The sequence below is a fragment of the Pteronotus mesoamericanus genome, unplaced genomic scaffold, assembly GCF_021234165.1.
Source record: "Pteronotus mesoamericanus isolate MK-2021 breed Mesoamerican mustached bat unplaced genomic scaffold, CSHL_Meso_final scaffold_54, whole genome shotgun sequence".
NCBI classification, from domain to species: domain Eukaryota; kingdom Metazoa; phylum Chordata; class Mammalia; order Chiroptera; family Mormoopidae; genus Pteronotus; species Pteronotus mesoamericanus.
Window position 1 is genome coordinate 29,803,823 of NW_026555321.1, and position 26,454 is coordinate 29,830,276.

The 26,454-nt window shown below is 42.0% G+C and overlaps 2 protein-coding genes across 7 annotated transcripts in view; one reads left to right on the top strand and one right to left on the bottom strand.

Moving 5' to 3' along the window:
* The window catches only part of RAF1 (Raf-1 proto-oncogene, serine/threonine kinase), a 73,520-nt gene extending 62,026 nt beyond the window's left edge, over positions 1 to 11,494 (top strand). For 2 of the 6 annotated variants that reach the window (XM_054595802.1, XM_054595807.1), the window contains 10 exons: positions 1,031 to 1,058; positions 1,167 to 1,294; positions 1,654 to 1,771; positions 5,874 to 5,958; positions 6,663 to 6,839; positions 7,752 to 7,798; positions 8,975 to 9,093; positions 9,500 to 9,631; positions 9,772 to 9,906; positions 10,123 to 11,492. In XM_054595802.1, coding sequence (XP_054451777.1) covers positions 1,031 to 1,058; positions 1,167 to 1,294; positions 1,654 to 1,771; positions 5,874 to 5,958; positions 6,663 to 6,839; positions 7,752 to 7,798; positions 8,975 to 9,093; positions 9,500 to 9,631; positions 9,772 to 9,906; positions 10,123 to 10,266 — 1,113 coding nt within the window. In that variant the 3' untranslated portion in view covers positions 10,267 to 11,492. Of the gene's footprint in view, positions 1 to 1,030; positions 1,059 to 1,166; positions 1,295 to 1,653; positions 1,772 to 5,873; positions 5,959 to 6,662; positions 6,840 to 7,751; positions 7,799 to 8,974; positions 9,094 to 9,499; positions 9,632 to 9,771; positions 9,907 to 10,122 lie in introns of all 6 variants that reach the window. The other 4 variants (XM_054595804.1, XM_054595803.1, XM_054595805.1 and 1 more) reach the window with 3 other exon arrangements.
* Positions 11,495 to 11,702: 208 nt separating this feature from the next.
* MKRN2 (makorin ring finger protein 2) overlaps positions 11,703 to 26,454 on the bottom strand; it is a 53,284-nt gene continuing 38,532 nt past the window's right edge. Inside the window, exons 7-8 of the mRNA XM_054595808.1 lie at positions 12,743 to 12,887; positions 11,703 to 12,564 (exon numbers count right to left, since the gene is read on the bottom strand). Coding sequence (XP_054451783.1) covers positions 12,427 to 12,564; positions 12,743 to 12,887 — 283 coding nt within the window. The 3' untranslated portion in view covers positions 11,703 to 12,426. The remainder of the gene's footprint in view (positions 12,565 to 12,742; positions 12,888 to 26,454) is intronic.

Below are 26,454 nucleotides of genomic sequence, written 5' to 3' on the forward strand. Positions count from 1 at the left end.
GAAGATGCTTGGTAGAGCTGCCAAAGGCAGGGAGGGGTAGTTCTGTTAATGATTTTTCTTTTAATCTTGTAAAGATGTCATGGAGTGGGAGCATTCCAGTGATAGCTGTGTGAAAAAAGTGTCTTTACTGTGGTGACACAAAGAAAACAGAGACTAGGACTTCCCAGAAAAATATCCTTTTAAAGGATGTGGGGCCTAGTGGTTTTATATTGTTACTATTTATACGCTCTTAAGTGAGGATATATAAAATGAAGGTTTATGTCTTGTGGAGGGCCTGATGATTTAAACTGTTCAACCCAAACAGTCTTTAATAAATTCTAAAGATCGCATTTGACTTCTCACTTGAGTAGAATGCAGCTAATTTCAGAGCTTGCCCATAAGGTCTGAGGAGCATTTTGTGGTGCACAAGCTGAAATCCGTGGTGATGGTTTCTTGTTCTCTTTCTGCCACCTACTGGCAGTGTGACCCTGGCCAAATATCTTGTCCTGTTCTAATGTTTTCTTACATGTAAAATGTAGGTTTTGGTCTAGGGGATTATGATTCTTTTATCTTTCCACAACTTTAGACTTGGATAATGCTCGCTCATATCAAATCCAATTCTGGTCGTTGTGCCCTAGTTAAACTCTCAGAAAAGTAAGAATAAGATTGTCACTGGTTCCCCCCCTTTTTTTTTTTTTGAGCCTCACTGGAACAAGATCCCCAATCACAGGAAAGATCTTAGCTGATGGTAACTTTGTTAGCCCTCCTTACCAAGTATGTTTGCTGTGTGCATTGCTTTCTTCTGGGGTAAAGAATTTGGTTTTCATTATATATAAAAAATTAACATCAGTCCTCCTAATATTAGATGGTAACAATCTTGGAGATATCAGCCACTGACATTTGTTGAATTTAATCAAAAGAAAGCGTGTAATTAGACTTTTTGTATTTGAGGTTTTATAATCTACTTGTTCCTACAAATCCTCCTCTTCCCCTTTCCCAGCGAACATTTTTTCTAGTGTAGAAATTGACCAGCTTTCCTTTTCTGTTTCAGGATGCAATCCGAAGTCACAGTGACTCAGGTACTTGTCCAAAGTCATTTAGCAAATAGTAATGGGCTTTTTCTCTTTATGCTGGGTATCTTCTGTTGGCTTATCCATGTGTGGATTCTGTTTGTCTTGTCTGTTAAGCCTCACCTTCAGCCTTGTCCAGCAGCCCCAACAATCTGAGCCCAACGGGCTGGTCACAGCCCAAAACCCCTGTGCCGGCACAGAGAGAGCGGGCACCAGGATCTGGGACCCAGGAGAAAAACAAAATTGTGAGTATGGCCAATAGTATCTCCTGCAGGTTAGGGTTCAGTAAGAAAAACAAAGAAATGAGAATGCTTTTAATTTTGGGGGAAGGAGGGAGCTCTAATAAAAAACGTTTAAAGAATCCTGCTATAAATGTAAGTGCCATTTCCGGTATGCTTGCATTGGGAGAACTTGCTGGTTTATTGTAAGGGAGGGAGCAACTAAAATGGTATTTTCTCAAAAGACAAAAATTGGAATTCTAGTTAATATGTCTGTCTTTAAAAGATATGGGAATGGATGGAGTTGAATTGATCTTTGAAACCCTTGTAAAAAACAGAACTTTACCATTCCATGCAATATATTTAATGATCTTGGATTGTTTCAGAGGCCTCGTGGACAGAGAGATTCAAGCTATTACTGGGAAATAGAAGCCAGTGAAGTGATGCTCTCCACTCGGATTGGGTCAGGCTCCTTTGGAACTGTTTATAAGGGCAAGTGGCATGGTAAGTTTGGGGCATTTACCTCAAGGCATGGCGTGAAATCAAGTTTCAGTCCAGAAAGGGTCTGGAGGGGGCTAAGATTCAAGCTCCGCGGCCTAAGACATTACTTTCCAGGGATGCTGATTACATCTGAAATTGACTATCAGTGAAACTTCATGGCATTCTTTTTACTTACTTATTTTTAAAAAGTTTTTATTTAGCCCTGGCTGGAGTGGTTCAGTGGGTTGAGCCCTGGCCTGCAAACTGAAAGGGCGCGTGCCTGGGCTGTGGGCTGGGTCCCTGATTGGGGGCATGCAAGAGGCAACTGATCAATTTTTCACTCATCAATGTTTCTCTCCCTCTGTTTCTCCCTCCCTTCCCCACTCTCTAAAATAAATAAAATCTTTTTCTAATTTTGCTATAAAGATTCCTGTTAGAAGGTAGATAACATGTCTAATGCTTTTAAGATTCCAGTTTTTTAATTTAAGAGTCTCAAAAATCAGGAGCAATGGACTTTAAGGTCAACCTCTCAGAAAGCTAACCAAGGCTTCTGAATTGAGAAGAACAGAAAGGTCAAGGAAACTGTAATTTCTAGATTGAGTGTTCTGTGCTCTACTCCCCCCCGGCCCACCCACCCTTGTTACTGCTTTTCTGGTTGCTGTATACAGTGTTTTATCCAATTTACTTAAAATCACTACTCTGGTGATTTTGAAGTTTTTGATTCTGCCTAGCAGCTGTGAAAGTAAACAGAAGGGTTTCAAAGCAAGCAAGATGGAGACCGCAGATCCATGAACTAAAGCACATTCACTTTATGTAAAGAGGAGGCTGTAGGGACCAAGCACAGAGTTTCCTTTTAAGTGTAAGTTTGGGTTCTGATTTGCTAGACTCTGCTACACACAGCAACGTGTTAAAAGGGATGAAAACAGCAGTAGAGACTGTCAGACTGATGGCAGGGACCATCACGGACAGCATGAGAAGGAGCAGAAACCCTCAAGAACAGGTCTCCAAACTGGAGAAGCGTCTTGGGCCACTTAGCGTGAGGCAAGCTGTCTGGTGTAACCCTTGTCTGGGGATCTCTGTCTCAGTGTAAGGCTGAGGTTTATAACTTTAACTGCGTCACTAAGACGAGGAGGAATGGTGTTCATTCTGTTCTGTTCTAGAAAGCAGGGGTGTATGTAAGTTTTAGACAATCCTAAATGGTTAAACAGCAAATGAACTGATGTTTAAAGAGGTTAAAAATATTACACGTTTACCAGTGATAATAGATCTTCGGTGATGAATGAGAGCAACTTAATATCTTAATTAAAAACACAATAACTAATAGGAATGTGTCTTAACTTCTTCATACTGTATTTCCCTCTGATTTTACTATTAAGGGAAAGTAAGTAGTTCTGGTTAACTACTTCATGTAGCTACCCTCCATAAAAAGTTCTCTGGCTGTTTACCTTTGCCATTTATATTACTTGTTAATGTAAGTAAGTACCCATCCTTTAGATGTTCTGAGACTGCCAACTACATAAGGGTTATTTGGATAGTTTGGAGAGCAGCTGCTGTTTTGGACCCAGACCTAATTGTAAAGGCTTGGGGCCAGCCACGCCTGGGGGCCTTAGGCTGGTGACTGAGCCCTGCCAGACTCTTGACCTGGGCTGCATACAAGCAGGTCTTCAGTATTCCCTGTCGGAGGCTGTCCCCACTTCCCACTCCAGAGCCTCAAACTGGCAGCTTGTTAATTCATAACTTATCTTGTTGACAGTTGCATCTTAGAATTCATTCATTTCTTTGCAATGCTTCCTGGGCACTCTTCTAATGCCAAGCATTCTTCTAGGGGCTAGGAATGAAGCAGTGAACAAAACAGATAAAAATCCTTTCTCTTACTGGAGTTTTTGTCCTGGTGGGGACAGTAACCAAGAAAAATAAAGGACATATAATGTATAAGTGCTGAGGAGGGAAATGGAGGAAAGCAGGTGTCGAGTGGCAGGCCCAGTTGTTTTTGTTGATTGGTAAGGAGTCGTCTACTGAGGAAGTGGCATTTTTATGAGGCCTGAGGGTGATGCATATACCTGAGGAAGCAGCAGCAGCAGGTGCAAAGTGGGCGACTCACCTGGCTTGTTTGAGGAACTCAAGGAGGTCTTGATGGCTTCAACAGAGTTGAGTGGAAAGGCTAAGAAGGAGTGATGTCTGGGGTTGGGGGGTTGTAGGATCTCATGAGAAATCAGTCTAGGTCTGGACAGTTTGTACCAAGTAGAAAATTGTTCTTTATGTGACTTGAAATACGTTTGCCCATTGTCCTTACTTGAATGCCTGTCATGGCAATCCTTGGAATGTTTACACGTAAATGAGGGAATGGGGTCATACAGAGTCTGGGTTTCTGAGGGAGAAACTGCATACTCGTATAATGTGTTATTGTAACTGTTAAGTGTAAGCTGGCTGGCAGACAGGTCCCTGCACAGGCCACAGGGCTTTGTCTTTGGTTTGACCCCATTCAATCTTCCTACCAGTGACTTACACGAAGACTCAGGTGTTGTGGATTATTTACACATAGTTGTGATTTATCTTTGGAGAATAGGATTTAAGAGAGATGAGAGGATTTGAACTGGCTGTGATGATGGTACAAAGAAAAGATGAAAAGATGAACTTTTAAAGGGATAAGTCCTGTTCACCTGGGCTCTTGCTCTGCCATGTCCTCCCTGGCTTCCCTCTTGTCCTGCAGGTGCCCAAACCCCATGCTAGAGTTTTTGGAGCACAGCTCATGTTTCTCTTACTCCACCCTCCCTTATCTCACCTTTGTTTCTGGTGTATGAAGTTTGGAACAGCCTCTTTCCCATTTAGTAAGATCCTCCCCTTGGCTTCTATCCCATTTCCTTCAGACCTTTCTACGTCCTCTCTACCAAAAGACTTACTCCCCTCTGTCCCCTTCTCCCCATCTTGGCTCAGATTGCTCCAGAATGAGTAATTATGCTGAAGACGCTTATCCTATTAAGCCATAAGGAATCTGAGGTTGGGGCTGTGTGGTTTACTAGGTCCATCTTCCTAGATAGAAGGCAGCTCTGAATATAGTGTGCATCTTCCATCCAAGGTCAGCAGTACCTTCACAAGCAGCCCTGGGCTCTTGGTAAAAATATGTGCAAGTGGACTGGATGAGAGCCTGTGTGGAGGCTGTTAAGTGGGGACTTAGCTTTAGAGGATAAAACCAGAGATCACAGTGCAGAAGTTTAGGATCTGTTGTAAGTACCATCTCTCTACCAGTTGGTGCTCCCAAAAAGTGAAATGAGGAAAGCTCCAGCGGAGATTGCAAAGGTATGATGTGCTTGATGTGTGGAAGAACTAAGTCACCTTCAAGATGCCACCAGAAGGCTTGCTTTAGTAAATTCATTTGCCATGAAAATCTGAGGTCCTAATGGCTTCTAAATTGGTAACACACATAAAGTAGAATTGATCCATGGCTATTTCTAAGGTTATTTAAGGAGACTGACAGTGATTATTCACTTGTCAGTATTGTAGTTAAAAGTGTAGCCATTGGAGTCAGACTGGGGTTCTAATCCTGGTTCTAGCACTTGGTTTGTGGCTGTATGATCTGTGACTAAACTTTTGTTTTCTGTAAAATGAGGACAGTATTTATATCATAGACCAAGTGTCAGGACTAAAGGAGATAATGCCTATGAAGACACTGTACCAGCATAGAGTAAGCAATCAGTAGTAATCACTAGGAATTCTTTTTAATGGTATTGAAAGCAAGGAAGCTTAATTTCAGTGTTTGATTTTGTTCAAGCGACTCTGTGAGGTCTCGTTGAAATGTGGCTGCTGAGTTTAACAATTGCTTGCTAAATGTCCTGCTTCCTGGCACCAGCCTTCTGGCCCTGAAGATTAAGAATCTGCTGGGCGATTCATACCTGCCCACTGATGTCATCCTCACAGGCCCAGGTTGTGACCTGTCATAGATGACCTTACCTCAGGATGCCAGGCATATATAACTTTTTCAGCCACTTAAATAATTTAGAAATCTGCGTATTTGTTCATCTGTATAGGTACATATTTTTGAGTAAATGATACACTATATCTCAAAACTAGGTTATATGAAAAATTAAGATCATTCAACTGATAGTATTGACTACAACCTAATTTGCAGGAGATGTTGCAGTAAAGATCCTAAAGGTTGTTGACCCCACACCTGAGCAGTTCCAAGCCTTCAGGAATGAGGTGGCTGTCCTTCGGTGAGTAGAAAGCTGGAAGGTGGCCTGTCTAGCTCCCCTGGAGTGGCACAGGGTGGTGGTACACAAACCAGAGTAAGTGGGCTACACAGTGGTTGAAACTCCTCCTTTACAAGTGAAAGGGAATGGAAGGTTTCCTTCTAGCTTATGTGGTTTTCAAACCTTTAGAAGAGCCCCTTTTGATAAGCATACCACTCTTCCACTACTTTAGGTCTTTGGGTACACTATATACTCAGTAACGCAGGTTCTATCTTGAGTTTTGGTTTGAGATAAGGAGAAATACAGGTTCAATTTTGACATTCCCATGAGCTCTTCTTATGGCCAGGTTGCCTTATTCTGGACATCAAACCTTCAGCTTTTAAATCTTTGAGTCACTGTTTAGACTTGTAGCAGTAAGTTGAATATTGATGAATTCCATCAGCGAGGGGTCCTTGTGACCCCTGCGGAGAGAATTGAGAGTGTACACAAATAAAAAGAATGTCCTCTCTACAAATAAGGCCAGCCCGAGGTGAATATGGTGGGCTCCTTTGATGGCTCAGAACACCAACTGGGTTATCCAGTCATGTGTGTTTGCTTTGCCAGCCACACAGGGTATAAGCACCTGTGGTGCCAAGAACACACGGGATTTGATGTCAGTGTGTAAGCAGAGTAGATCTCTTTATGCTGAAACAAGCAAAAGTTCAGCCTTCTCTCCTCCCCCCCTCCAGCAAAACACGGCACGTGAACATCTTGCTCTTCATGGGGTACATGACAAAGGACAATCTGGCGATTGTGACCCAGTGGTGCGAAGGCAGCAGCCTCTACAAACACCTGCATGTCCAAGAGACCAAGTTCCAAATGTTCCAGTTGATTGACATTGCCCGGCAGACGGCTCAGGGAATGGAGTGAGTAGACAGCTACAAAGCCTGGGGTCCAAGCATCAACTTGTCCCTGTATCAGAATCAGGGTTGGGAAAAGCCAAGTCTGTTTAAGTGGTTTCTGTGATATTTTTGCACATCTGAAAATAAGCCTCTGGTGTGCGCTGACGGAATGTCCCTTTCACCCAGGCTGAGGCTGCCCCGCTGGGGCTCAGATTTAGCTTCCAGGCACGGCCCTCAATATCCAGCTCTACAGCCATGGCAGTCCCCTCTGTGGGCATCAAATGTCACTTTTAGGATGATTTATTTTTCTTTTGGAGAATGCTTTAAAGGTATTCCTCAGCACCTCATTAACACTGCCTTTTTGTGCCTTAGGCAAAGCTGTGCTTGTCTAAGTGCTATATAAAATCTCATGTTCTGCCTTACATATTAGTAAATAACTAGTCACACTTTTTAGAAAAAAAATTAGAGATATAATTCACATCGTAAAATTCACCCCTTTAAAGTATACAGTTCACTAGTTTTTTAGTATAGAGTTGCACAATGATCACTAATTTTAGAATATTTTCAAAATATGAGGTCAAATGTTTAAAAAAATTGTGTCTGGCTGCTTTCACTTAGCATGTTTTTGAGAGGTTCATCTATATTGTATGCATCAATACTCATTCCTTTCTGGGGCTGAATAATATTCCATTGATTGGATATATGGTGAGAATTCCTTTTTGAGTAAAGTGATGTTTAAAGAAGAGTTGCTCCATTTTGCTATCGTGTTGCCTTCATGGTAAAGGCAACATGTGTCCCCACCTGAACCATGTGTGCCCCTGAATGTAACTCCATTGGGAGCCAGGCCTTCAGGTGGTTTGTTTCATAGCTGTAGTTAGAAGCTGTTTTCTAATCATGCCCCTTAAACTGTTTTTAATAGTTATTTTCCCTTTACAGCTATTTGCATGCGAAGAACATCATCCACAGAGACATGAAATCCAACAGTATCCTTTGGTGGTAGCTTCATTTGGCTGCTCAATTCTAAATTTAGGAAAACAGAAGGGAGACTTAAAATTTCCACAAGAGTTGAGATGATACATGTTTGGGTTATGCTTGAAATAGGCCTAGTTTTATTATGCCGTTTATTACTAAATTTAACTTGGGGTGGGGCTTTTTTGTCTTTCATGTTTTCCCTAGTTGTGGAGAGTGTGTATATGGTCAGAAAGTGGCTGTAAGCCAAATTAAGATTTTCAAAATACTAACTTATAATTGCCTTTCTTAAATGTATAGAAATGTTTCCTTAGAGGCTGCTGTTAGACTCAACCCTTTCTCTAAGACTCAGTGTACTTTTGTAGAAATAATGAATTAAAGTGTTCTCTCACACTAAAGGGCATGGAAGGCAACAATTTTACACCTCCCTCCCTCCCCTGGCCTTTCTCTTTGAAAGGAGTATGGCATTACAGCCAGACTTTGCTTTCTGGCCATGAGAGGCACAACAATTGCATTGAATTGGATTATGGGACATGGCTTATTTGGGGTACATGTCTGAGGCATGAAATACCTTTTTGTAGTGGGTTTTTGGGGATCAGCACATATGCAATGAAAACAGACACCACAGATTTTAAGGAGGCATGAATCACAAGTCAGCCATAAGCTGCCTGACTTCCTGACCCAGAAATGAGGTGAATTTAGTTCTGATTTTGGTTACCGAAGTCATACCTGTTCTATTGAGAAATGTCTTCAGATAGCATTCAGCACTTATAGAGGGATTTGCTATTTTGTTATTCATGTCTCATTTGAGGGCAGAATGTAGGCAGAAACTAAGGTGAAGAATCAGTAGGCTGTGCTTGCCTCTGAGGTGCACCAGAAGGCAGCCTGAACTCTTAGAAGTCTTGGGGTTTAAGGTACCTACATTATGTGGGAAGGTCACAGGCCAGGGACCTGGCACATAAGTATGTAAATGGGGCTGGAGCCAAATCATTGTGCATTCCTTGTATGCCTCCCAAAAGAAAGGACATTTCAAGAGCACTTTTTAGAACTTCAGAAACTAGCAGATCCAGTGCAGAGGAGGCTGGGGCAGACGGGAGGTAGAGAGATGCTGTGCTAGTAAGAATTTTGGTAAGTTTTTCAAAATTAACTTGATCAGTGTTTTGAAACCAGAGCCCTTAACAAGCATTGAGATATATTTCTCCATGAAGGCCTGACGGTGAAAATTGGAGATTTTGGTTTGGCAACAGTAAAGTCACGCTGGAGTGGTTCTCAGCAGGTTGAACAACCCACCGGCTCTATCCTGTGGATGGTAAGGAGGCGAGGCTCACACTAGCAGGGTGTAGGGCAGAAGGGGTGCCCTGAAAGTCTGTATGCAAAGTTAAAGCATTTCTCCCCACTTCCCCAAAGTCCAGGCCACCTCAGGGATGCTTTCAATGGCATCAGCCAGCCTGGGGTGAATTTGGGTTTCCTGGAGAAAGCTGGTGATCAGCATACTGAAACTTAGCTTGGAGGAGTAGGGTAATAGGAAGGGCTGGATCCCCAAGACTAAGTCCTCCTGAGCTTGAATTAGCCAGTGCCTAAGGGATGCTGAGGGCTGTTCAGGGAAAAGCTATAGAGGGCAGAGGAAAGGTTCTCATACCCAACGGAAGGGATAGTTTGGCCCCCGGATGTGTGAAGGGCCCAGATGGTGATGAATGCACTCTTTGTCCCTGTAGGCCCCAGAAGTGATCCGAATGCAGGATAATAACCCTTTCAGCTTCCAGTCTGACGTCTACTCCTATGGCATTGTGCTGTATGAGCTTATGACAGGGGAGCTACCTTATTCCCACATCAACAACCGAGATCAGGTACGTGCACTGCCACAAAAGGACTTAACCTGCTCTGGAAGCCTCTGGGCCTCCTGCCACTCGAGCAGCTGGAGCGTTGTAAGTCGTTGCTTTTGCTGTTGTTTATTCATGTATTACTTCAACTGTTTTCTTTCCCTCAGATCATCTTCATGGTGGGTCGAGGGTATGCCTCCCCAGATCTTAGTAAACTGTACAAGAACTGCCCCAAAGCAATGAAGCGGCTTGTCGCAGACTGTGTGAAGAAAGTTAAGGAAGAGAGGCCTCTTTTTCCCCAGGTAAGGCTTAGCTCAAAGGTGCTGGAACTGATTAAATTAAAAGAAGGTCTTAATGAGAAATAAGGAGGTTTGGTTGTTTCTTAATTGGGAGGGCTCATATTCTCCACAAGATGTTACAGATGGGGTGAGAACAGCCTGTATCTTTGGATTCATAATCAGAAGCTGCTTTGGAAATGCCATGGCCCATGAAATGAGACCATTTTGTGGCTGTTTCAGATCCTGTCTTCCATCGAGCTGCTCCAACACTCTCTACCGAAAATCAACCGGAGCGCTTCTGAGCCATCCCTGCATCGGGCGGCCCACACCGAGGACATCAATGCCTGCACGCTGACCACGTCCCCTAGACTGCCTGTCTTCTAGCTGACTTTGCACCTGCACTCAGGCCAACAGGGGAAGAAGGGAAGTCAGCAGGCACCACCTTGCTACTCCCTTTCTATGGGAGCAGAGAGTGCATTTTCAGAGAAGCTGCTGCTAAGGACCTTCTAGACTATTCACAGGGCCTTACTTCATGTTGCCTTCTTTTCTACCCTTTCTGGCCATGGGAGAGGGAGGCCATTCAAAATGCTGGTTTGTCCTGCTCCCCACCTGTGTCCCCCCATGCTCATGAGCTGAGCCTCTTCCAAGCTGTACCAGTGGCTGCTGATGGCGATATATGATCTGGGACCCTGGCTATTGGATAAATGAGTATTTTTAGGGTAACAAAAAGCTGTCGGAGGGGAAATGAAGGCAGGCAAACCAGCCCTGATGGGGAGACACGTGGATGAAGTTTGAGTATCAGGTCCTATGAGGAATGCGTGTATCACAGGAAGTACTTTTCTTCAGTTAGTGGTGTGGCACCAAACAGGTAGTTTTGCACATAACACACCAAACAGCCCAGGACTGTCGAGATCACGGCCGCCTAAAGGAGTCTGCTTTGGTACTATGGGACTTGGGTTTGGGAACACTTCCATTTCTTGGAGGTCTCCAATGCATTGCGATGGTTTTCCAGAAGAGGTGCCTGGCCTGCCCCTCCCGGTCTCTGCCCTCTCAGGGAGCAGTCTTCCATCATGCTGAATTTTGTCTTCCAGGAGCTGCCCCTATGGGGCGGGGCCACAGGCCAGCTTTGTCTCTCAACAATCACAGCATATGTATGCAAGGAAGCCAGGAATACAGGTTTTCTTGATAATTTGGGTTTTAATTTTGTTTTTATTGCGCCTGATGAAATACAGTTATCCGATGGTTCATCAATTATGTTATTTTAATAAAATAAATTAAATGTAGGCTTAATGGCTGTTTCTTCCTTTTAGAGTAATACTGAGCATTGAGCTCACAACTTGGAACTCTCCGTCTGTTCATCCCTTCTGGAACAGGACTCAAGAAGCAGGAAATGGGCCCAGAGCCTTCACTGAGAGTGACTTTAATTCAGCCTTTGCCTATGTTCTTTGTCACCCTTCACTAAAGAGTTAACTATAAAAATTATGTATAAAGCATTCTAAACTCAGGTAAGAATAGATCTTTTTCTACCCACACTTTAATGCACTTTACAAAATATCTGATATCTACAGCTGCTTATAAAAATAGGTAATTCAGGCTTAGAGTGAGTTCTGATTCACAAGATTATGCTCCTTCAATTAAAATCACAAATGATGACAGGGATTCATGCTGAGGACTACTGCTGGGTCAGAAACAGAAATTTTTTGGATGCTATTCAGTGTTTACAAATTAAAGCCAAGCTTTACAGGTAAGATTAGATTGCTTGGGTAGGAGCCACACACAAGAACACGTGTGCTGAGCCCTCAGCACGATTATCTTGGGGCGGGGGGGGGTCTATGCCCACAGGGGAGAGCCAGGGACATGTTTCCCTGGAGACACACGTACAAGTTTCCTCCAATTGTGGCCCCAACACCAGCTAGAATTGAGGAGCTGTACCTCTGCTACCCTGTATACGTTCTGCTACTTTAAGAGCCTCCCTTATAGGGAAGGTTTATAATCTGCTTACTGAATACAGCAACGAGGCTCCTGCTCTGATTTGGACACTAAGATGTGCAGTACCCATTTTTGTTTCTGGAAAAGCCCTGCATAGTGTTGACCACAAGTTACTATGGAAACTAACTATAGGAATCCTTTATAGGGGTTAAGAATTCTTTGGTAAGAAAAAGAAATCTGCTTTAGGGGCAACTAACTGCAGGTTGACTGTTTCCAGGGAGCTAAAGCTCATAAAGGACAGGAGCCATGTTTGTTTTAAAAGCAATCAGTCAAAACTCAGCCTGGCTGTTTAGCTGGTCCCCCTGAGGAACTTGAGGTGCAACTAAGATACCAACTATAAAAGTAGTGATTCCATATACTTGTTCGGTTATTTTATATCCTTCACTCTTCTCATGGCTATAATAATGGAGAATGGATGAGACCAAGGTTAAATACAACCCCACTCAAATCCAAGCAGCACGCCACCTTGAGCCTGCAGTAAAGGAAGCTCTGCACACCTTAGTTGGGAAAGGCCCTGGCTGGCGGAGCCCAAGATGCAGGTGACCCATCTATTCTTCAGGGTTCTGATGACTCCACACCAGACAGATGCATGAAGAGATCCCCAAGCTCTGTCATGTCGACATCTTCAGTGCTGGGGACATTCCGGCTTTCTCGGTTTTCGATGAAATCCCAGAGCCGCACTGAGTTGAAGAACTGCAACGATAGCCAGTAAACATGTCTGGTTATTATAAATGGCAACATGAAGGCTAGGTAGTTCCTTTTACTTTTGTCCATTTCGCGTTGCCAAAGCTATCAGAGAAAGGGCCAGCAGCAGTATCTAGAAATGCCCACAGGTTAGTGTGTCTTCTGACTAGAGACCGCAAGTCCTTACCCTCACAGTGCCTTCAGAACTGAGCTGCTTCCGAGGTTTCTCAGGCTCTGCTAGCCGCCCATCAGGGTAAGCATGGCGGTAAAGACATTTGCTTCCAAATGGGCAGGTCCCATTGCCTTGCTCGAAGTACTTACAAGCTTTTTTTCTGAAAAACAGAAAGGAAAAAAAATCAAGATGGTGGGAGAATCTTAAAGTCCAGATTAACCACTGCTTTCCTCCATCCCTGCCTCCAATGCCAGAACTGGGTCAACCTCGTTTTATAGGTAGGGAAGCCAAAGCTGAGGATGGGGTGCTGTTTTCCAAGCTGCTGGATAATATCTCCACTGTGACATAAGGCTTCACACACAACTTAACCTGCGTTGGAGGGGGTGGGGTGGGGTGGGGTGGGGTGGGGCGGGGGACGAGGACGCCACTGTTTTGAGACTGCAGTGCACCACAAAGGCCACAGGGAATGTAGGCTTGATTGTTCTTGCGAGCCGCTGTCATGGGTTCCAAAGTGCTGAAGCTGAAGCTGGACTACTGCCTCAGTTCCAAGTCCCCAACAGGAGCTCCACCCAGGGAAGTTTCCCGTCCTCAGGGCCAGCAATGATGTCAGCAGGACCACAGGAAGTCTTGACTCGGGAGTCATAGGGAAAGTGGTGAATTTTTTAGCAGCTGCCTAAAGTTAAAGGTCTCATTCAAAATTTTCCTTGGTCCACACCCTCTGGAGCAAGGGTTCTAAACTATGTGCTACAGACCCCCCTCTCAGAATAGTATTTTTAAATGCACAAAATGCAGGTCTACAAAATATAGGTATCAAAAGGTTAAAATTTTCCCCATTTTTAAATTGTACCTACAGACCCCTATGTTAAGAATCCTGCTCCTGAGGAAAATCACAATCAAATAGAGAATTCCCATTTCTTGTTCAAATGAAATTTTCGTAAATGATCCCAAGTTGAAGAAGAGAAAGAAAGCCCAAAAACCCAGAGGGCCATCTGGGAGTGCTGGGGAAGGGAAGTTGCAGAAAGCCAGCCGAATCACGGCAGAAAAGGTGGGCTGCTGCCAGGGGGCAGCTGGGGTACGTGTTGGCGGCAGGTGACAAATAAGTGGTACTCCTTGACTCCAGAGTTTCTCAGACAAAGGGATGGCAGCAAGAGACCAGTGGTGAAAGTCCCTTAGACCCTAACAACTGCCTACAGTGGGAAGGAACTGCGTTTCCTGCCTGGGCGCTATTCCTACCAGGTCTGAGTCCAGCATAGGTGGCTGGCCAGGGAGTAGATTCAAGCAGAGTTGTGTCAACTGGACACCTTTTATCCCCCCACTTCCTCAAGGTTCTGAGCAGACCTTCAAATGACTGCTCGAGTGATGCATTCTTATCAGAGTCTGTTGGACACAAGCTTTAACTAGTTCTCACCCCAAAAATAACTGTCCCCCTCCCGCAGCCATATCTGGTTACCAAGAACAAAAGCCTTCAGTTGACTTTCACTTCCTTTGTTTTCAGCTTTCAAATCCAGTTATTAACAGTTCTGCTTACAGAGCACCTCCTAAATCAACCTGTCCTTTCATTTCTCACACTGCTGAACCCTTATGATGCCATCCTCTGCTGCCTGCCTGTCAGTCATTTCTTAATTGGCCTCCCATCCCACCAGGTTCCAACCTCTTCACACTACCATGGAGGAGCAACTCCGAACACAGGGTCACCTGCTGTTTTGCCCCATTAGCCTTGACTCCAGTCTGTCTCTACCACTGTGGTAATAGGTCCTACCACATCCTACATACCTCTTCCAACCTCAGTGACCACTCCCGCTGCTCCCCAAACACAAAATCTGTACCATTCTGCATCCATGTCATCCTGTCCACTCACCAACACACATGGAGAAGCTATTCAATTTTCACAGCTTTTCTGACACTCCCACCCAGGTGGATCCAAGTGCGTTCTCTGTTGAGACATCTGGCTTGGACCTCGCATGAAAAATCTGTCACCAGAAAACCTGTATCATAATTGTCCTTTTGTAATTTCCCATGAAGTTATCTTTACTAATATCTATTCTATTGCTCCCATTGGTGCTTAGCTTGGAGGTTCCTGGCCTGTAGTGGGTGCTCAGTAAATGTTTGTGGAATGCATAAAAATACAGTCATCTATGAAAAATAAGGCCAGGAAAGGTACAAACAACAAATAACATGAGAATTTTTGGACAACTCCGTGATACAGGAACCCTTCTGCCTTGCCACTCCTGCCCTCTGGTGGACACATGATAACATCACATGAGGAAAAAATGGGAAAATACCAAGCCTTTAGTAGTTGATGTGCAACTTAAAGGAACCGTTAAGAAAGGCAACAAAGTTCTGTCTCTCCTAGACCTGACTTTCTTGCTGATAACTAGAAACACAAACCTTTTTAAAAGACCTAAAGGCACTGGAGAATGAAGAGCAGCAGGAGGATTCTTCAAGAGATTAGACACCTGGAAGAACGGAATGGCAAAGAGACAAGTTATCAATAAAGAAATAATAGCTTTTAGCCAAGAGCCGGCCAAAATTGGTTGTGTTTATTCAGGGTAGATACAACTGCAATGGTAAAATCCAGTCTTTCTGGCCTGAAGAACCAAAAGACAGAACTGGAAGAAATCAACCACTGGAAAGTGAGGAAGCAATCTCATGAAGAAAAGGCCTGAGAGGTGGGTGCTCCAGATATTGTGCATTAACTACCCAAACCTCTGACCCACAATCAGGGAGGGAGGCTCAAGGCAACTCAGCTAGAATAAAAGAACTGAACTGAGTTTTGAACTGCTACCCAAGAGTTTTGAGTCTAAATGATTTACCTGCCTATTAAGACAGAAACATCAATGCTTTATAGATGTTTTTCTAGAACATCTTTATACAATGTTTTATAGAACCTAACAGAATCTAACAACCTAACAATGTCCACATTACAAAGTGACAACACATGAAGAATCAGGACAATGTGAACCAGAGACCAAGATAACAAGAATTTCAAAGCAGCTACTAAGAATGTATTCAAGATGATGAACAGAGAGGAAAAGAAATGACAGAGCCCAAGATCTGTGGGACAATATGTGGAAGTCCCAGGAGAAAAAAAAGGTAGAAAAAATATGTAATAATTGAAATTTTCCTAAATTTGGTGAATGATGTAAACATAGATTCAGACAACACTGAGCAGTAAAATATGAAGAAAGCCACTTCTAGGCAAAATATATAACTGCTGAAACCCAAGAGAAAGTATTGAAAGCAACCCCAGAAAAATGACATATTACAATCTGAATTACCACTGACTTATTAGAAACTGCAGGGGGTAATAGGCCCCTAGATATTGGTCCTGTCAATAATCTTTTCGGATTTGAGACCAAAGTGAAGGCAACAAAAGCAAAAAATAAACAATTGGGGTTACTTAAAACTAAAAGCTTCTGCATAGTAAAGGAAATGAACAAAATGAAAAGGCAACTTAATAGGATAAAATATTTGCAAATCATTTATCTGATAAAGGGTTAATGTCTGGAATATATAAAGAACTCATACAACTCAGCAACACCAAGAACAATCCATTTTAAAAATGCGCAGAAAAACTAAGCAGACATTTTCCCAAAAAAGACATACAAATAAATGACCAGTAAGTCCATGAAAAGGTACTCAACATCACTAATCAGGGAACTACAAATCAAAATCACAATGAGATATCACCTCACATCTGTTAAGAAGAGATATCTGCACCACAGTGTTCAGTGCAGCATTATTTACAATAGCCAGATAAGGAAATAACAAGTATATACACTGCAATATTATTTTATCATGAGGAAGAAGGAAATTCTGTCATTTTTGTGACAAGATGAATGGGTCTTGAGGGCATTATGCTAATTGGAGTAAGACAGAAAAAAGACAAATACTATATGGTGCCACTTATATGTGGAATCTTAAAAAGCAGAATTCACAGAAATAGAAAAATGGTTGCCAGAGTCTGGTGGTGCTGGTGGGGATAGCGAGAGGTTTGTAAAAGGCCTGATTATAATTGGAACATTTGCAAAGTGCTGAAAGAAAAGAAACAAACAAGTATTAAAATAGAATTTTATTCATTGAAAGAGGAGACAGACTGATCAAATACAGTGTGGGGCAAAAGAAGATTTACAATTGTTCCTATGGAAAATACTACAATAATTAATAACACAAGAATAAACTTGCATAATCACAACTGTAAACCAGCAGACTAACAAAATGCTAACAAAAGAACAAAATGGTAGTTCTTGTGGCTGAAGGGAAATTATACCACTTGGAAGGAATTATATACTGAAGAAAGGTATTTACTATTTTTAATGCCCTAAGTCTAAACAATTTTTTTTCCACTTAAAAAAAAAAAAAAAAAAAAAAAGCCCTGGCTGGTATGGCTCAGTGGACTGAGTGCTGACCTACAAACCAAAGGGTCACATAGGTCTGAATCCCAGTCAGGGCACATGCCTGGCTTGTGGGCCAGGTCTCCAGTTGGGAGTGTGAGAGAGGCAACCACACACTGATGTTTCTCTCCCTCCCTCCCTCCCCCTCTAAAAAAGCAAAAATAAAATCCTTAAAAAAACACACAAGTTTTCAAAGGCAAAAAGTCTTTAGTACCTGCGGGACTCTAATGTATTTAAAATATTACATCCATATATTATAACAGTAAAGTTGCAGGGTATACAATATACAAATATTAGCTGTCTTTCCATACACTAAAAATGAACTATCAGAAAGAGAAATTAAGAAAATAATTCCATTTACAATTGCATCAAAAGGAATAAAATATCTAGGAATAAATTAAACCAAAGAGTTGAGAGATCTGTACACTGAAAGCTATGAAAACTCTGATGAAATAAAAGACCCAGATAAATGGAAAGATACCATGTGCTCATGGATTACAAAAATAAATACTGTTAAAATGTCCATAGTACTCAAAGCAGTCTACAGGTTCAGTGAAGTCCCTATTAAAATTCCAATGGCACTTTACACAGAAATAGAACAAACAATCCTAAAATTTGTATGGAATCACAAAAGTCCCAAGTGGTCAAAGCGATGTTGAGAAATAACAACAAAGCTGGAGGCATCACGCTTCCTGATTTCAAGCTATACTACAAAGCTATGGTAATCAAAATGGTATAGTACTAGCATAAAAACAGATACATAGGTCAATGGAACAGAATAGAGCTTAAAAATAAACACACATATATGGTCAATCTATGGGAAAGGAGCCTATGACAATGGGGAAAGAACGGTCTCTGATAAATGGTGTTGGGAAAACTGGACAGCCATATGCAAAGGAATGAAACTGGACCACTTTCTTACACTATACACAAAAACCAGCTCAAAATGGACTGAAGACTTGAACATGGGAGTAATAAGCTTACAGATATGAGATGAATAAGGATGTAATGTAAAGTGTGATGACTACAGTTGATAACACTGTATATATAATTGGTATTTGCTATTATAGTAGAACAAACTTTCTCAACAAAAAATATGTATCAATAAAGTTGCAATTAAAAAAATTACATTGTTAGCTTGTGGGGTTCTAATGTACATAAGTATAATGCACAAATGTAGTGAAGAAGATGGTAATAAGGAGGTAACTGCACATTATATAAGATGGCAGGAGCCCTGGCTGGTGTGGCTCAGTGGATCGAGTTCTGGCCTGCAAACCAGAGGGTCTCCAGTTTGATTCTCAGTCAGGGCACACACCTGGGTTGCGGGCCAGACCCCCAGTGCGGGCCACGCAAGAAGCAACCACATGCTGATGTTTCTCTCCCTCTCTCCTTCCCTTCCTCTCTCTCCAAACATAAATAAAATCTTAAAAAAAAAAAAAAAAAAAAGGCAGTAGGAATATTAATTCTGCCTGTGAAAAAATTAAGAGAATATTGTAGCCGTAGCCCTGGCTGGTGTGGGTCAGTGGATTGAGTGAACTGAAAGAGTATATTGTAGCCTCAAGAAAAACTATTTATAAAAAGGAGAGGTAAAGCTAAAAAGCTGTCAGTTAATGCAATATTTTTTAAAAAATATTCAGAATAGCCAACAGCTAGAAATAGCATAAATATCGATCAAAATGGTAAATAGGCAGCCCTTGCTTTGCACAGTTCTGATATGCATTTCAGTTACCATGTGCTATGGTTTGAATGTTGGCATTCCCTTAATATTGATGGGATAGGATTAGGAGGTGATTAAGTCAAAAGCATAGATCCCTCATGAATGGGATTAGTGTTTTTGTTTTTTGGTTTTTTTGGAGTTAAACTTTTTTTCTTAATTGTTCCAATACATTTGTCTCCCTTTACCTGCCACCACTATCCCGTGCCCCACCCACCCCACCCCTCCTCGAACCTTCCCCACCTTGGCTTCATCCATGTGTCCTTCACAGCTGTTCCTTGGCCCTCCCCTCCCCATAGGATTCTTATTTCTTTCAATGTTGCTAGTCATATTCTCCTTGCCTGCTTGCTTTGCTGATTAGGTTCCACTTAAAGGTGAGATCGTATGGTATTTGTCTTTCACCTCCTAGCTTATTTCACTTAGCATAATGTTCTCTAGTTCCATCCATGCTGCTGCGAAGGGTAGTAGCTCGCTTTTTCTTTCTGTTGAGGAGAATTCCATTGTGTAAATGTACTATAGTTTTTTGATCCACTCATTTGCTGAGGGGCACTTAGGTTACTTCTAGCACTTGGCTGTCGCAAATTGTGCTGCTATGAACATTGGGGTGCATAGTTTCTTTTGAATTGGTGTTTGGGGATTCTTAGGGTATAATCCCAGCAGTGGAATTGCTGGGTCAAAAGGCAGTTCCATTTTTAGCTTTCTGAGGCAATTCCAAACTGTTTTCCGCAGTGGCTGCACCAGTCTGCATTCCCACCAACAGTGTACTAGGGTTCCCTTTTCTCCACAACCTCACCAGCACCTGTTTTGTTTGTTGATTTATGACGGCCATTCTGACCCGTGTGAAGTGGTATCTCACTGTGGTCTTAATTTGCATTTCTCTGATGGCTAGTGATGCTGAGCATCCTTTCATATGTCTCTGAGCCCTGTGTATGTCCTCCTTGGAGAAGTGCCTGTTCAGGTCCTTTGCCCATTTTCTTTAATAGGATTGTTTGTCTTCTTGGAGTGGAGACGAGTGAGTTCTTTATATATTTTGGAGATCAAACCCGTCTGAGGTATCATTGGCAAATATATTTTCCCATACTGCTGGCTCCCTTTTCATTTTGCTGATGTTTTCTTTAGCCATGCTGAGGCTTCTTATTTTGATGAAGTCCCAACTGTTTATTCTTTCCTCTATGTCCCTTGCTCTAGATGACATATTGGTGAAAATAATGCTGCGTGGGTATCTGAGAGTTTCCTGCGTTTGTTCTCTTCTAGGACTTTTATGGTGTCATGACTTACACTTAGGTCTTTTATCCATCTTGAGTTTATTTTTGTGTACGGTTTAAGTTGGTGGTCGAATTTCAATTTTTTGAACGTAGCTGCCCAGCTTTCCCAACATTTGTTGAAGAGCCTATTTTTACTCCATTTTATGCTTCTGCCTCCTTTGTCGAAGATTAATTGACCATAGAAACATGGGTTTATTTCTGGGTTCTCTATACTGTTCCATTGATCTATGTGTCTGTTCTTATGTCAGTACCAGACTGTTTTGATTACAGTGGCCTTGTAATATAGTTTGATATCAGGTATTGTGATCTCTCCTACTTTGTTCTTCTTTCTCAAAACTGCCGTGGCTATTTGGGGTCGTTTATGGTTCCGTATAAATTTTTGAAATGTTTGTTCTATGTGAAATATGTCACAGCTATTTTAATAGGCATTGCATTGATTCTATAAATTGCTTTGGGTAGTATGAACATTTTGATGATGTTAATTCTTCCAATCCATGAACATGGTATATATCCTTCCATTTATTTGTGTCTTCCTTAATTTCTTTCTTCAGTGTTGTATAGTTTTCTGCGTACAGGTCTTTTATTCCTACATACATTATTTTTCTTGTTGCTATAGCAAAGGGGATTCCCCCCCCCCCGATTTCTGTTTCTGATATTTCATTTTCAGTGTGCAAAAACACCTTCAATTCTGGATACTGACTTTGCATCCTGCTGTTTTGCCAAATTCATGTATTAGGTCGAGTAGTTTTTTGGTGGAGTCTACAGGGTTTTCTATGTACACTATCATGTCATCTACAAACAGTGATACTTTCACTTCCTCCTTTCCAATTTGGATGCCTTTTATTTCTTTTTCTTGTCTGATCGCTGTAGCTAGGATTTCCAATTGAATAAAATGGTGAAAGCAGACATCCTTGTCTTGTTCCTGATCTTAGTGGGAAAGCTTTTAGTTTTTGCCAATTGAGTATGAGGTTGGCTGTAGGTTTTTCATATATGGCCTTTATTATGTTGAGGTATGCCCCCTTTATTCCCACTTTGCTGAGTGTTTTTATCATAAATGGGTGCTGTACCTTATCAAATGCTTTTTCTGCATCTGATATGATCATGTGATTTTTGTCTTTACTTTTGTTTATGTGATGTATCACATTTACCGATTTGCAAATATTGAACCATCCTTGCATCCCTGGGATGAATCCCACTTGATTGTGGTGGATTATCTTTTAATGTATTGCTAAATGTTTGCCAATGTTTTGTTGAGAATTTTGGTGTCTATGTTCATCAGCGATATTGGCCTGTAATTTTCTTTCTCTGTTGTGTCTTTATCTGGTTTTGGGATTAGGATGATGCTGGACTCATAAAAAGAGTTTGAGAGTCTTCCCTTTTCTTGGATTTTTTGGAATAGTCTGAGAAGTTCAGGGGTTAGCTCTTCCTTAAACGTTTTGTATAAGTCTCCTGTGAAACCATCCAGTCCAGGGCTTTTGTGTGCCAGGAGTTTTTTGATTATTGTTTCAGTTTCACCAGCTGTTACTGGTCTGTTTAGGCTTTCTGCTTCTTCTTCATTCAGTGTTGGAAGGTTATATTTTTCTAGAAATTTGTCCATTTCATCAAGGTTTTCAAATTTCTTGGCATATGAAACTACTGTTCATAGTAGTTTCTTACAATCCTTTGTATTTCTGTGGTATCAGTTGTTATTTCTCCTCTTTCATTTCTGATACTATTTATTTGGGTCCTCTCCCTTTTGTTTTCTTGATGAGTCTGCTTAAAGGCTTATTGATTCTGTTTATCTTTTCAAAGAACCAGCTCCTGGATTGGTTGATCCTTAGAATTGTTCTTTTATTCTCTATGTCATTCAATTCTGCTCTGATTTTGATTACTTCCTTTCTTCTCTTGCTCTGGGCTTTTTTTGTTGTTGTTTCGCCAGCTTTTGAAGCTGTTGGGTTAGGTTGGTTATCTGAAATGTTTCTATCTTTTTAGGTAGGCCTGTATTGCTATGAACTTCCCTCTCAGGACTGCCTTCGCTGTGTCCCATAGGTTTTGGACTGGCGTGTGTTCTTTTTCATTTGTTTCCAGAAACGTTTTGATTTCTTCTTTGATCTCTTTATTGACACATTCACGGTTTACTAGCATGCTATTCAGTCTCCATGAGTTTGAATGTTTTTGAGTTTTTTTCCTTGGGGTTGGTTTCTAGTTTCAAGCCCTTGTGGTATGAGAAAATGTTTGCTGTGCTTTCGATTTTCCTGAATTTGTTGAGGCTTGTTTTGTGTCCTATCATGTGGTCTATCTCCAAAAACAAATGTTCCATGTACATTTGAAAAAATGTGTATTTTTCTTCTTTGGGATGAAAGGTTCTATATACGTCAGTTAAGTCCATTTGATCTAATGCGTCATTCAGTTCAATATCCTTGTTGATGTTTTGTTTGGAAGATCTATCCATTTTTGACAGTGGGGTGTTAAAATCCCCTACTATCAGTGTGTTGCTGTCTATATCTTTCTTGAAGTCCTCCAAAATTTTCCTTATATATTTGGGTGCTCCTATGTTGGGTGCATATATGTTTACGTCTTCTTGATGGATCCTTCTTTTGAGTATTATAAAATGTCCTTCTGGGTCTCTTTTTTGGTCTCTGTTTTGAAATCTATTTTGTCTGATATAAGTATTGCTAACCCTGCTTTTTTTCCCTGTCCATTTGCTAGGAATATTTTTTTCCATCCCTTTACTTTACTAGTCTGCGCAGGTCATTTGTTCTGAGGTGGGTCTCTTCTAGGCAGCATACGTGTGTGACATGTTTTCTTATCCATTCAGCTATCCTGTATCTTTTGATTGGGGCGTTTAATCCATTTACATTTAAGTTATTATTGATAGGTAGTTATTCATTTTTTCCCTTTGTATCTGTGTTCCTCTCTTTCTCACTCTTTTTCTTCATCTTCTGAAAGCAGTCCCTTTAGCATATCTTGTAGTGCTGGTTTGGTGGAAGTGTATTCTTTTAGCTTTCTTTTGTCTGGGAAATTCCTTACTTTGCCTTCCATTTTAATTGAGAGCCTTGCTGGGTAAAGTAGTCTTGGCTGCAGGCCCTTGCTTTTCATGACTTGGAATATTTCTTGACATTCCCTTCTGCCTTGCAGTGTTTCTGTTGAGAAGTTAGCTGCTAGCCGTATCGGGGCTCCCTTGTATGTTACTACCTGTTTCTCTTGCTGCCTTTACGATTCTCTTGTTGTCTTTGATATTGGCCATTTTAATGATGATGTGTCTTGGAGTGGGTCTCATTGGGTTCCTCTTCAATGGGACCCTCTGGGCTTCTTGGACTTGCGTGACCTTTTCTCTCCTCCAATAAGGGAAGTTTTCCATCATTACTTTTTCAAACAGATTCTCTATCCCTTGGTTCCTCTTCTCCTTCTGGCATCCCTATTTTACAGATATTACGTTTCAGGTTGTCCCGTATTTCCGTGAATGCCTCTTAATTCTTTTTGAGTCTTTTTTTCAATTTCTTGCTTTCTGGGAGCTTTAGTCTATCTTGTCCTACAGCTCACTGATTTGATCCTCTGCTTCATTGAGCCTGCTTTCAATTTCTTCTACTGTGTTCTATTCAGAAATTGTATTCTTCATTTCCTCTTGCTTCCTATTGATAGTTTCTATGTCTTTTTTCATGCTGATATAGTTTGCAATAAGTTCCTCATAGTTTCCCTGTAGTTTTTGGTAATTCTCTTTGAGCTCACTGAGATCACTGAGCTTCCTTAGAACCATTGTTTGGAACTCAGTATCTGAGAGTTTACTTGTCTCTATTTCATTTAGTTCTCTTTGTGGGGATCTTCCTTTCCCTTCGAATGGGGGGTGTTTCTTTTTCTTCCCATTATTTGTGAGACTCTTCTTTTTTGCTTCTGCTTCATAAATTGATCTGTCTTGACTTCCTGACTTTGTGGTGTGAACTTCTATGGTAGGAGACTGCTGTTCTTTCTTTCTGGATCTGCCCCTGATGATGTCAGCTGTTGACCCCGTCTGACCTTAGGCAGTCTTTAAGAGACTTCCAGGAATCCACTATCTGCGTCTGTCTCCTCCAGTTGTTAATATAGTCACTCTGCCCTCAGCAGTCAGAGCTGGGCAGAGTCCCTCCTGTGGGTGGTGCTACTGGGTTTTTTCACTCTGCTGCCGCTCAAGGGAGTAGTCTGCCTGAGCAAGAGGGTTGCTGCCATATGGGGAGGAGACAGCATCAGGATACCCCTGGCCAATCCCTCAGTTCTCTCCCCAACGCCTCCGTCTCCAGACTTTCCTCAAGTGTCTCTAGACCACTCCGCGTCCCCTTTAGCCGGAGATCTACTATCTGTGACTGCTGCTCTGTACTCAGTACCTGGGCCTGTGCAACACCAGGCCAGGGCTGAGCCTCCTGGGAGCATGGCTATTGTGTCCTGTCACGCTGCTGCCGCTCAGGGGAGTGGTCTGCCTAAGCAAGATGGCAGCTGCAGAATGGGGGTAAGTCAGCACTGGGGCCCCACCAGCCACTTTTCTCAGTCCTCTCCCCAAAGCTTCCTTCCCCAGTATCTCCCCAGGCAGCTCCAGCCCACTCTGCTCCCACCTCTGCTGGTGGCCAGGTAAGTGGCTGCCACTACAGATTTTTGCTTTGGCCCTTTAAATGGCTCCTTGCATCTCCAGCTGCCTATCACTGGCAGAGAGCACTGCCAAACTTTTCGCAGCTGGCTGCTGTCTGTGTGCTTTTTTGGGCTCTGGTGTTATAGGCTGGAGATCCCTGCTTATGGTTTAGACCCTGCTCTTCTCAAGGGGGTCCAACTGGCCGTTTCAATATCCCTCTGGCGCTGCCTCCCATGGGTGCCTAGCCCACCTTCTCGAGCCTCTACTGCACTCCTTACCAGTTAGGTTGTTCTAAAGCTGACTCTTCTGTCCGAGGTTTTAAGGCTCTTCTCTCACTATTGTTCTGTTGTTTTCCAGGTGATTTCTCCACAATTTAGTTGTAATTCCAGATTGGTCCTGGGAGGAGGTCAGTGTGCCTTCCACTCACTCCCCTGCCATCTTGAATCCCCGGATTAGTGTTCTTATAAAAGATATCCAGAGAGTTCCCTTGTACCTTCCACCAAGTAAGGACAGTGAGAAGGCACCAACTATATAGCAGGAAGTGAATCCTCACAAGATATAGCAGGAAGTGGATCCTCACAAGAATCCAAAGATGTTGGCACCTTGATCTTGGAATTCCCAATGTTCAGAAATGTGAAAAATAAATTTCAGTTGTTTATAAGCTACCCAGTCTGAGGCATTTTATTACAGAAGCCAGAATGGACTAAGACACCATTTACAAGTCAAATAGTGGCCCTAATGAGAATAAATCCTAAGACCTGGTAAGTTAAGGATCTGGTAAGTTAAGGATCTTGAGATGAGGTCATCTTGGATAAATGGGAGGGTTCTAAAACTAATCACACATGTTCTTACAAAAGACAGAATGGGGAGAAAGAAACACAACAAAGAATACAGGGTAGGGCAAAAGTAGGTTTACAGTTGTTCCTATGGCAAATAATACAATGATTAACAAGTAGTAATACAAGAATAAACTCTGTGTTTTGAGTACTCACAACTATAAACCTACTTTGCCCCACCACATATAAAGGGATTGGAGTTATGCTGCCATCTGCCAGGGAACACCAAGAATTGCCAGCAGCCATGAGAGGCTAGGAGAAAGGCATGGGACAGATTCTCCCTCAGGTTCCAGAAGGAACCAATCCTGCCCACACCTGATTTGAGGCTTCCAACCTCCAAAACTGTAAGAGACTAAATTTCTATCACTTTAAGCCACTCTATTTGTGGAATTTGTTAGAGTAGTTCTAGGAAACCAATCCACCATGGTTTAGTTAAATAACATGTAATTAATTCTTCAACACAGTTCAAATTTTAATTACTATAAAACATTAACTGTGAGTAACTGCATAAAGTACAATGGTGCTGTTAGCTCCTCAGTCCATATCATATTTGGACCTATATAACAAATGTGCACCAGTCGGTGACCAATCATGTAACTTTCTTCTAAAGTCTTGGTGACTGGTCACTGTGCATCTGTTATTCTCTGTAGTTGTGTTGTCTTATTTCCCAGTGATAAACCGACAAGACATTTTACAAAAATAGATTACTGAAAGAGGAAATTGGCCAACAAAGATGGAAGTGCAGTGAAGAAATGTAAAGTAATAATTCTGGAAGTGAAATTTGACTGCTCAACCTCTGTTCTCACACCTGCATCATATCCAACAGACCAGCAATTCTAAACATACCCAGAATCTGACCACCTCTCATCATCTTCATACCTACTACCCTGTTCCAAGTCACTGTCATATCTTGACTGGATTATTGCAATAGCCTAACTGATT